Source organism: Micropterus salmoides, unplaced genomic scaffold, assembly GCF_014851395.1.
Source record: "Micropterus salmoides isolate LMB-PRFRI ecotype aquatic unplaced genomic scaffold, ASM1485139v1 Ms_hic_scaffold_8, whole genome shotgun sequence".
Taxonomy (NCBI): Eukaryota; Metazoa; Chordata; class Actinopteri; order Centrarchiformes; family Centrarchidae; genus Micropterus; species Micropterus salmoides.
In genome coordinates, this window is record NW_024044570.1 from 19939115 (window position 1) to 19950523 (window position 11409).

The 11409-nt window shown below is 39.2% G+C and overlaps 1 protein-coding gene across 1 annotated transcript; it reads right to left on the reverse strand.

Annotated features, from left to right (window-relative positions):
- Positions 1 to 6473: 6473 nt before the first annotated feature.
- cfap161 (cilia and flagella associated protein 161) lies at positions 6474 to 11394 on the reverse strand. Its single transcript, XM_038707115.1, has 8 exons — positions 11030 to 11394; positions 9549 to 9638; positions 9236 to 9453; positions 9054 to 9135; positions 8301 to 8336; positions 7594 to 7716; positions 7344 to 7417; positions 6474 to 6771 (listed from the first exon to the last, which is right to left on the reverse strand). Exons 1-8 carry the CDS (start codon positions 11087 to 11089, stop codon positions 6585 to 6587), a joined length of 870 nt encoding a protein of 289 aa, XP_038563043.1. The 5' UTR covers positions 11090 to 11394; the 3' UTR covers positions 6474 to 6584.
- Between the last annotated feature and the right edge of the window lie 15 nt (positions 11395 to 11409).

Sequence of the window (11409 nt, forward strand, 5' to 3'; positions counted from 1 at the left end):
ATGTGCTTTTTACACACAGCATCAACCTAGTACTCACAGTTTACTGTCGATCACAGTCCCAAGATATTCAGATATTCAACTGGCTGGTTGTCCATTACAACAGGGGAAATGACAGTGGGTTTCTACTGAATTCGATGCACATCTCTTTCCACATTGCTTTCACAGAGTGTAAAATGTAAACATTTTCCAATACAGAAATATGGAATTCCACATAACTTTGGAACATTGTTATTACACATCTGTGAATAACAAGCAGAGTATGATTTTGAATAAACTACACCTGAAAGCTAAACTTGCTAAATAAGTCTACATACAGTAATGAGCATACTTATTGGTTGTGGAGCAGTGGATAAGACGCATGCCTTTGGTGCGAGAGACCTGTGTTTAGTTTCAACTGTGACACATCCGTCAATGTGACCAAGACTCCTAGTTGTTCCAGAGGCATGCCACCTTTAACATATAGCAACTGTAAGTCGTTTTGGATAAAAGCAAGAGTTAAAGGGACTATATGTAAGTTTTTCAATGAAATTAATCAAATTTTCATTGCCTTATTGTCAGTGGGCTCAAACACACGCCGGTTTTCTCCGTTGCTTGCATCAGCCACTATTCTGCTTTTAATTTGAGGACACTGGTGCTGTGTCTCAATTGGGGTACTTCCTTGAGTATACTAACATGCATTATACTGCATTCACTATGTAGTTACTTGCTTAGTGCGTTAATATCAACAGGGAAGTGTTGTCTCAAATCAACACTGCTGTTGTGCACTAACTGGAAATGACTATCGCAAGATTGCGCAATTCCCCCAGCACAAAGGCCGCCTGCAGAACTCCAAAATACAGCAATAATAATAAAAATAAAGTAACAGTCCCCTTTTCATACTATCTCTGTAAGTTAAAGTTTCACAAGACAAGAATTTTCTGTACATCACGAGTCAGATGTCTCTTCATTTAATGTAAACTACTCAAATGTAACAGCAGTATGAACACTTAAACTATCTCACAGCTGTGGTTTCCTCTGCTGTTGTTGCTGGAGTCTCTGCTGCGTTGGCAGCAGCGGTATGTGTGACTGCAGGAGTAGAAGGCTCTGTGCGTGGACAGCTGGCCAGCCTCGTTCCTCCTGCGGGTTGGCGTAAGCTTCCCCCGCCGCCACTTGCGGAGCTTCTCAACTCCGAAAACGGTCAAGCACATTTTTAATCCGCCATCACTTTTCGTAAAACTGTCAATTCGACATATACACGTTTGATTTCTCACCTCAAAGTATGTATGTATTTAGTGATGATAGTGAATGAAACTTGTAAAAGACTCTGTTGGCCTCTCTCTACTGCTTCCCCTTCTCCTGTGTTGTTGGTCTCGCCCACTTCCGCTACAAAGCTAAAATGGCGGTTTGAGGGTTAAGTGTCCACCATTCCACACTCAACTTTTTAGCCGTTATGACTGCACCATCCGGGTACTCACAGTCCACTGCAGTTTGCCATACTTCACAGTGTGAACATACCTCAAAATAGTAAGTGTAAGTATGGAACTGCGTAAATTGAGACACAGCACGGGTCGGATTCAGCCCTGGGCGCGCTCCGGAGCCTCTCATACTACAGCGACAACACGGCAGCTAACGACTAACACCATAAAACAACCGTCTCACAGCAAAACACAGGCTCCATGTAAAGATACAAAATAGCCCATCAGACCAAACTGGTTCAGATGATGTTGAGTAAGAATAAAGTGAGCATTAGTAAAGCTGGAGAAACTGAAAGTCAAATTAGCGCGCCGGCTAACGCCGAGCAGTTGCTAATGTCGTCCAGGGCAAAGTTTCATCGCTTTCTACATTACGTCACAAACTAACACGACCCATGTTACTAACCTGTGTGCCACTGTTTATTTAGCCTGCAAGAAAGGATGTAATGGTAAAAAGCTAACGTGGAGCGATTCGTTTATTAACGTTAGCCTATAGTGATGCAGCCAGGACCTGCCGCTGTTTGCTTCGTAACGTTATTTTAGGGTTGTGGTTTCACCAATACTCAGGTACACAGCTCCTCCACCTCTCCTTCGCTGTGACTAACGTTACCCACATAATATACAATACTGCATCTTCACAGCGACAACAACACAGAGGAAGAGCCATGCACTAACACTACAGTAAAGTTACTTACCGCGGTCTCTTTATAAAGTGTGACACAATCTCATATATATTCAGTCAAACTCACTACCCGTGTCGTTATCATCCAATATATTTAGCTGTCCTGACATTGCTGAGCCTCCGGTGAAAGATACACAGATAGTAAAGATAGTTACTGAAAGCAGCAGGCGAGCTAACGCTGTAGCACGTCGGCTAAATGCAGTAAATGTACCGTGATCATGTAACAAGCATGGATTAGTTCAACCTGCAGCTGATAAAACTATTATTGTAACGTTGCAGTAGGGGGTTACCTGAGTTCCAGTATATTGTGTGAAGCTGTCTCCCTGCCTGTCTCTAGCTGCTGTCACTTTGCCTTTTTTCCCGGGAGGATGTGCCGATATGCGGCTAGCTGCGCTGAATGACGTGACGTTACGGAGCCGGTGTTGATCTGCCTCTGAGACGGGAACGTTGAAGTAAAAGAGCCTGAACATGTCTGACTGAAAAGCCACAGCCTGCATGCTGGTGTTCCTGTGTTTATTGCGGGATTTCTGTATGAAAGCAGTTGTGTTTCGGATTATGCTCACTCATGAGTTCAAGCGAGCACACGTATGAGCACACGCCTGGTAGCAATCTTAAAACCGCACCGCTAGAAACTCTATAATGCCCCTTTATCAGAGTTCTTTCATAAGGGTAACCTGGCCAAGAAGGAAGCAGCACATGTTAACTTAACAAACAACGTATAGTAATAAGCATACTTTAAATCATAATGTAGTTGGCCTATACTTGTTTCTGTTTGTAAACAACACATGTGTACACAGGGAGGAACGTGTTAACTGTCTGTGAGAGGGAAGCCATTTTTGGCCAGAAATCATTTTGTTTCTCAGGTTTCCTTTGTTTTACTTTACCGACTCAGACTTGGAAGGTGGACACCACAGACATAATGGGGAAAAAACACAGAAGAGAAGAATATCCGGTCAGCTCCCTGCAGAAGTTAAATGTTCTTAAATATTCTTGTGAAAAAATAATTATATTAAAATAGTATAAATTTGTTATACATTAAGTAATTGGCTACTTTTGTACTTAACAAATTGACTGCTGTGTTGATTTGAAATGACATGTAGACAGCACAGTTGTTAAGCAAGTCTGAATGTCTGTGTTATTTGTTGTACCTGTTTAATAACATTTTAATTGGCTGAATGGACAGTAGTGTTTATGTAATGTTTTTGATCATGTTGTAATGGAAGAACTGAGCATTAACTGGGAGGTGAACCTAAACAGTTAGCATTATCAGAACAGTTAGACATGATGTCATATGTGTTTCAGCAACTTTAAACAAAATAAAAAATCACACAATGGAGCTTAGTTAATTAGAGGTAATATTGCTTTGATATAGACAAATATTTCCTTTTCCCTTCCACCAATGCTGTGTGATAAAGCAGTTTCCAAATCCCATAGTGTCTGCAGTCGCAGAAAATGCGTCCTACTCAAAGATAACCGACCCTCCACTTGAAGGATAAGGATTGTGACATTTTTCAGTTTCAGTTTGGTTCCACCATTTGTACTGTATGCTTGTGACAAAGTACCTTCACTGCAGTTGAGTAAGCCCTTGCACTGCCATACCAACGAGCCTGGCACTTTGGCATTGCTGTCAAAGTTGCATGTTTGGTATCCTGTAGACCTGTCTTTAAATCTGGGCAGGGTGACGCATATGGTGTCAGAAGTGGGATGGCCTGCCGTGAGGTCATCTGAGTGTCCAAAGCGCATGAAGGACCCCCATGGGTAACCTTAATGATGGGATGTGTATAGTGTAATTTTTATGTAATACTGGTCATATGTCATCATTTTACTGATTATATTTTATTTGATTATTTATTTTGCTCAAGATGTGATACTTACCTTTTAATGTACAGGAATTTATTTTTGTAATGCTCAAGATGTGATACGTACCTTTTAATTTACAGGAATTTATTTTTGTAATGCTCAAGATGTGATACGTACCTTTTAATTTACAGGAATTTATTTTTGTAATGTACACAAAAGTTTTTAGTTGTCTTTATGTGTGTGTTGTAAAATAAATTTTTTTAACAGATCTTTATTAAAAAGGCATTTTGCAAGGTATTTTTAATGCACTAATAATGAATGAATCTCATACTGAATGGTTTCATAAAGCAGCTTCCCAAGATATTAATAGTGGCTCTTGGAGTATACTAGTAATAAATTACTAATACACTGAAATGCTAATAAAAATGTTCAGGCAACACATTTAAAATATATTTAAACTGTTCTTCAAGTATAGCACAAAAGGGTATTTTAAGTTCAATTTAAAGAAGTATATTTAAATTACAGTAAAGGTACTTAAAATAGGTCCATTTTAACACAACTAAGTATATTAAAATATATTGCAATTATCTTAAAGTTGACTTTAAGTATTTCTAAAATGACACTTAACATACTTTAAGTTGTTCCAAAATAACACATTTAATACACACTTAGTATAGTACAATTAAAATATGATAAGTGCATCCAAAAAAAGTGCTACTGAAGTATATTTCTTTTTCACCTGGGTAGAAGTCCCACCTGATCTGAATTTTTGAGATGCCTAGATCCTAATTACCAGGGTGAAAATCTAAAAAAACCCACCATGACCATCAGTTCAGGGACATTCACCATGGTCTGGTTACACAATCAATAACTTATAACATATACAGCATTTAACATTGGGGTTGTGCAACAGTCCCCAATGAGAGGTAGTACTTTTGTCTTTTGCCATCTCAAGGTTCTCTATGTTTATGTGTGTGTTCCTGTCCTGCACACAATCTCCCGGCTTCAGGATTCATGTTCATCAGTGCACCTACCGTTAATAAGTTCATCATTTCTCTCAGCAATAGTGGTAGTCACACGTTTCAGGCCTCCCTAGTTTTTTGATTTGTTTCTTCATGTTTCCTAGTCAGCAACTGTGTTTTCCCTTGTGCCTCAGGATCATTCCTCATCTGTCTGCCTGCCCGCTAACCTTTATGCAACTCCAGACTGCCCACGCCATCCACCCTCACTCCTCTACCTCCTGCTGTCGCCAGCCATTCAACGTCTCCATTCCATCACATTCCTGCCTACAGTCCTACAATAAACCTTCTTAACCACACCTCCGTGTCTGTGTCCTGCATGTGGGTCCAACCTGTAATACTGTAACGGAATAATCTAGCCAAAATTGACCCAGCAGACGAATCATTTTCTGTGGTTGAACTCAATGAGGCGACTTCAGACCATGGAGTGCCTTCTAGGCAACTGCAAAAATGCCACCAGTATGGAGCAGAAAGAGGCCTTGGTTGGAAAAATGTATTTGTAGAGAGTTTATCAACACCCAAGCCTCACCCCAAGGTTCCCAGTTTTCAGCCCAAGCGTGATAGCTTTCGGTTAGCTAGTCTCCGGCCAGCACCCTAGTCTGTTAAGAAGCCACAGAAGAAGGCGTGGTCACCATAGCTCCTGACAACATTGGCTGTCACAGCTGTTCAGCACCACAGACTCAATACCAGATTACCTCAGAGACTCAGTTTCCCAGCACCTCGACCTCTTCGATGCCTAGCACTAAAGAGTTGCCAACGGATCCTGGTCTCCTCTTGATGACCCGACCGACACCTGCTTCTGGTTCCAAAGCCGGTGTCCTTCCCAACACCAGTTCCTGTGCTGCAGCACTCTGCTGAGCCTGAGCCTTCCAAAGAGGTCCCACCTAATTTGCCAGCATCCAGGTCACCCTCCAGAATAGCTCTGTAATTGTGACCTATCTTCAAAGCATACAGTAGCTCACCTGATAGGATTTTACTGCTGATAGAACCATTCTGGGAGCAATACTGACTGACCAAGACTCTCTACCCAAGAGAAAGAAGCACACACATCCTTTGCTATGAACATCACACAAGAAACAAGGAAGTTCACCCACATGCACAGATAGACCCAAGGTGGTGCTCAAGCACCTGCACTTTTGGCCTTTTAACTAGATAAGTCCCCTTTTTGCATGACATTTACGTTTATAGCCAACTGCCAACAGTCTCCACTGATAACAGCAAATCGAGCACCCGGCCTGCAGAGCAGCATGATCCACTCATATACTCATATAAATTTCCTTCTAGGGGAAATGCAGTGTAAACTTGCCAAATTATCATGCTGTGTAATTTCACATTCAGTTTCTTAAGCTATTGCCCAACTAGAACAATGGTAGTGCACCCCTCCTTTGTTTAAAAAACATATCAAATTCTTCTTTCTACAGAGCCTCCTCATAGCTTGGCTGGCTAATGCATTTCATAAAACCTTAATGCCCTGGTTGGAGTCCAGCTGGGAAGGTCTTTCCACAAGGAGAAAAAAATCAGTGACCCAAACAGAAAAAAACATCTTTATTTAAAAAACATTAGTTGTTAATGATGTGGCATCTACCTGCATTATTTGTACATGTTACAGCATGAGTGTAGATTGTGTTAGATTTAGATGCCAGAATTTGTCTGTGTGACCTCCTCGTCGTTAGCCGCTGACTGTAGTTGGTTGAGAAGTAAAAACCCATTCCCTGCAGGGTCAGAGGTGCACAATATCCAGTGGTTGTTTTCCTGTTCAACTTTGTGGCAGTTCAAGAAGGTGTGAGCCGTCACCTCGTATTCTTTGCCATATGTAGTCCTGCAGGGACAAAACTGTTACCTAAAGAATGACAGCAGGCATGCAGGCATTGTAACATGACTTTTAGCTGCTATATTGGAGGTCCTCATCTTTTGACAACAAGTGGCTGTGAAGAGCTGACTACAACTAAATGCGAAACTCTACCTTGTCATTAGAAGTGAATCTACATGGTGTATATCTGCAACATTTTGATAGGAAACTGGTGATTTTTATGAAGGTACATAAGATTGTTTTGTCTGCGTTAAGAAAGCTGATTCTTATGAAGCTACAACTCATAGTTGCCATGGAGTTGACTGGGGGTAGAGACAGGGTTTCATGTCACTAAAACTCACTGAAAACTCATTTTGAAAAAAAAAGCTTCATCAGGCTTTACCTTTTTAGTAAGATGACCTGCATTCACATTATTCCTATGATCCTATTTGCCTATTATTTCAAGTCAATGGGCCTCCAAGTTGATATCAGACATGAGAGCAACACAAATCAAAAGTCTTTACTGTGTATTGCATTTAACACAAGCATATATTCTGCTTGGTTTGGAGTTGCTTTTAAAAGGAAAATGGAAAATACTGTACCAAAGCACTTGATCATCCAGAACAGCAAGAGCCTGGTTTGTCTTGCAGTGTATGATGAGCACCTTCACATTAGCCTGTAAAAAAAAGTCTATTGATAATTGCATGGACATTCTCAAAACAACAGAGGTGAAGGAAAGCAAAAGAAACAAAGTATTTTGTATACTGTGTTTAGATAAGCATTTAAACAACAGAAAAGACTGGTGTTGTGACAGGTGGAATAATTAACCCTGAACATACAGTAAAGACTTACAGGAACAGGCTGACCCTCATATTCAAGCCTCTCCTGTGGGTCAAAGTGCACTATCTTCCACCATGAGCGAAAGGAACCGCCCTCATCCAAGTTTACTTCCTGTAGGCGGGACTTCTTCGCACACTTTGAATGAAATCACAATAATATAAGATTGACAATATTAGAAAGTCTAGTGAAAAGGACAAAAATAACTGCTGCATTCTGTGTTGTGAGAGGTGAGAATATTTTCCACTTGTCCAACTCATCAGTTGGATATTTACTTTCTTCACATTTTGTTAGTTTATTTTATTTATTAATTAGAATTAAAAAAAACTTAGAGAGCTTGTGTAACTTAAATTCACCGCTCAAACACACTTCCCAGCTGAAACTACAGAGGGAGGCCTGAGCTATCTAGAGGTACAGAGTGATATTACAAGACAGGATGGGCTGCTAGCCAGCTAGTTAGAATGCTGCTAACTTCAGTACCTCTGCAACATAATACATAGACATCTACATTGTTACTTCTTCACATTATGTTGAGAATGTTAGGTACGTTTGTTTTATTGAATGTTTTAAACTAAAGTTCTTACCATATCTTACACATTGTACCTTTAAGTGTGCATGTAAGTTTACACACATTTCTGCTTTGTTAAAACGTCTCAGCACAGTTGGTGGTTGTTCAGTATAATGTATTCTCCTTGATCATCTTGAATAAAAACTTGATCTACCTTTTGAAAACTTCGCAGGTCACTCGTCAAGAAAAGCTAAGGAAAGAAAGAGTAAATATGTAAACACACAAAGTGACACATGAGATTTATGTGGTTTTCTTCCTGATAGGCTCAATTGTTGTTTTTAACTGAATGTAAAGTCCCAGTGGAATAAAAAAGAACAGATCTGTTCAATAAACCAAATTATTAAAACAATCAAAAACTTTATACTATTCGCATAACTTGGCCATGAACAACTGATGGTAATTTTTATTAAATATGAAGTATAATTCACCAATTTATAGCACTTCAATAAAGTTTGAGGACTCTGAGAGACAGATTTAAAATAGAATGGTCAAAATCAAAGAAGCTGAGGCAGATATGCCTTGACTTCTTAGTCCCTATTATATACCTCCCATAATGCAATGCAGTTGCATCTGTTATTAGAAAAATGGCCTCTTCTTTAAAACTGCATACCCCCAGTATGTAACACTTAATTTACGTCAAAACTCTGAAGTCTCCAGGCCCAACTGAGATAACATTTATCTATAATAACCAATCATCACGGTTATTTTTTAAGACTTTAAGGATATTCCTTCCCAGCTGTTGCACAACTGTTTTCACAGGCAGTACTCCTAGTGAAATTCAAACTGAACTCTATGTGTAAAATCAGTGGAGAGCCCCTTTTATAGCAGTCAGTCTTTGTGTAAAGTAGTTCATTAGATTATATATATGTGTGTGTGTGTGTGTGTGTGTGTGTGTGTGTTCACTTACCCCCCTAGCAAAGCCACTTGTTGTTTTCAGGGCAAAACTTTGCTCAAAATTCAGAGTTGATCCCTCAGGACTGCCATCTACACTGTGGTCACACAAACAGCATTGGTGGTTTACATGTGGGGGTGTTACCACATGTGTTGGGATGTATGTTGATGTAGTTTCAAGTGTGTTTGTGTGTGTACCTGGTAATGATGAAGGCAGTGCGTGTGCAGGCCTGGATACCCCTTCCTGCACTGATTCCACATGGAGCTTGAATGCCAGCCGAAGGAATCTTTGTCAAACTGGTAATGTCTGCGTTAATGCTTACTGCACTGCACTTTCTGTTTTCTCCTCCGATGTTTACCAAAATCACAACATCCCCAAAGTGCAATCTTCCATCATTTGTCACAGTGAGATTCACCTACACACATGAACAAACATCATCATCATTACGATCCCCATCATCATTGTGATGTTATTGTTGTTAATGTTGCTCTTAATTAAACTTTTTTTTACCGGTCTCAAAATGTTCTGTTTGAGAAAGTCTACTTTCTGGGCAGCAAGCTCACCCTTCTCTTTTTTCTCCATATACTCTTTCTTCACATCCTGCAAAAACATCATCACATAGTTTGTATTCTTTACCACGACCCCACCACTGCTGGTTGTATACTGTAAGGTCAAATAAAAACCAACATCATTGCATAATTGTTGGGTCTTTATTAAAAACATTATCTTGGCATAACGATAGACACACACTTTATTACCCACTTGAGTGTTTCCTTGTGTCATTGTTTAATGCACATGTAAATAGCAAGTTAGCCAAGTGGGTGAGTCAAACATGAGACAAACTCATGCCGTGCAGACAAACTTTGTTCAAACCTTAGTCTACAGTTCACACCCACATAACTTATTTTAAGTTCTTACAGAGATCCCAAAGATTTAGGGAAATATATATTTATATAAAAGAGAGAAATATGTATTAAATAATGGACATGACATCTAGTATGTTCCTATTAAAAAGGTGCAGTCGTAAAAAAAAAAACATGGAGTCTTGGGTTTAAAACTTCACTCATGGTAAACATCATATATCTTCAGCGAAGAGTTGAAACAAGCCAATACACAATAGGCTACATATGATACTGTAGGACAATGTGGAATAGGATTCTTTTTTTTAAACCTTAAAGCATAAAAAGGTAAAAATTGAGCTTTAATATCATTGTATCATTATTAGATTCATTTTCAGTTATCTTAGTCATGCTCTTAACCCCTACTGGTAGTATGATAAATAATTATGCCCTTTTTCTTGTTCAGTTACTGAATGGCTAAAGCATTTCTCTTTCCCTGTAAATAGGATTTTGCAATTTAACAATACAAACCAGACTACATTTGGCTCTGCATAAAACCAATTATTTTGTTGATGTTGTCATCCCTTTTATTCATCAAAAGATACAATGTAGTTGCAAAACAGTAGGGTACAGTAAAAATTCAGTACTGTATTCAGTTAACATTAGTTATTACCCCCTTGGTTATTATTCTTTCTTCTATTGGTTGTTTCTGTAGGTCACACTAGAACAAATGTAACTTAATAGCTAATACTTACTACCACTATTAATAATAATAATAATAATAATACAATCCAACAGCTAACCTTTTTTAAAAAGTGACAATATTTTAACAATTATTTTTAACGTTACTTTTACTATTTACTTCCACAGCGCTGCTCGGCTTACCGGGGTTTGTTAAACTGAGGTGGGTAACGTTAGCCTGATAATCAGACTTAATTGCCATTTTAAATCCGTTTTCTGTCATTAATATGTAAGAGCATGTGCAAACAACTTCACTTACAAACTTCTGTTTAGAAATCGCAATAATAATTTCGCAATTATAAAAAAGCAGGCCCGCAATGTTAGCTAAGATGAATGACTTAACACATAAAGTTCGTCCGGCAATGTGAAACGGGCACCGACCACAAACTTAAGCTTTATTTTAAAACAAACCTCTTGTAAACGCAGGTCTTCATTCCAGTTTCCGATTCTCACATTTGTGCGATAAGCCATTCTGGGAATACTACAGACTAATACTGTCTGAGTACTAATACGGTAATAAGCTAAACTTCTGGTGTTTTATCTGTTTAAAGTAGCTTCGGCATGGTTTGTGTTCTGGTTTCTTTGGTAACTGACTGTAACAGAGGAACTGACGTTTCATCTTCTGTCAGTTCTCGTTGATTATCGCGAGGGGGCGTGCTGTTGCAGTCCTTTGATATCCAGAGCCAGCTGATAGAGCTGCTCGTTGTGCTTCCCACTCCAGCAGGACGAACTCATTAAAAAAAGACACATACAGCTTTTAAAAAATAAACACACACACACAGTAAGTCACA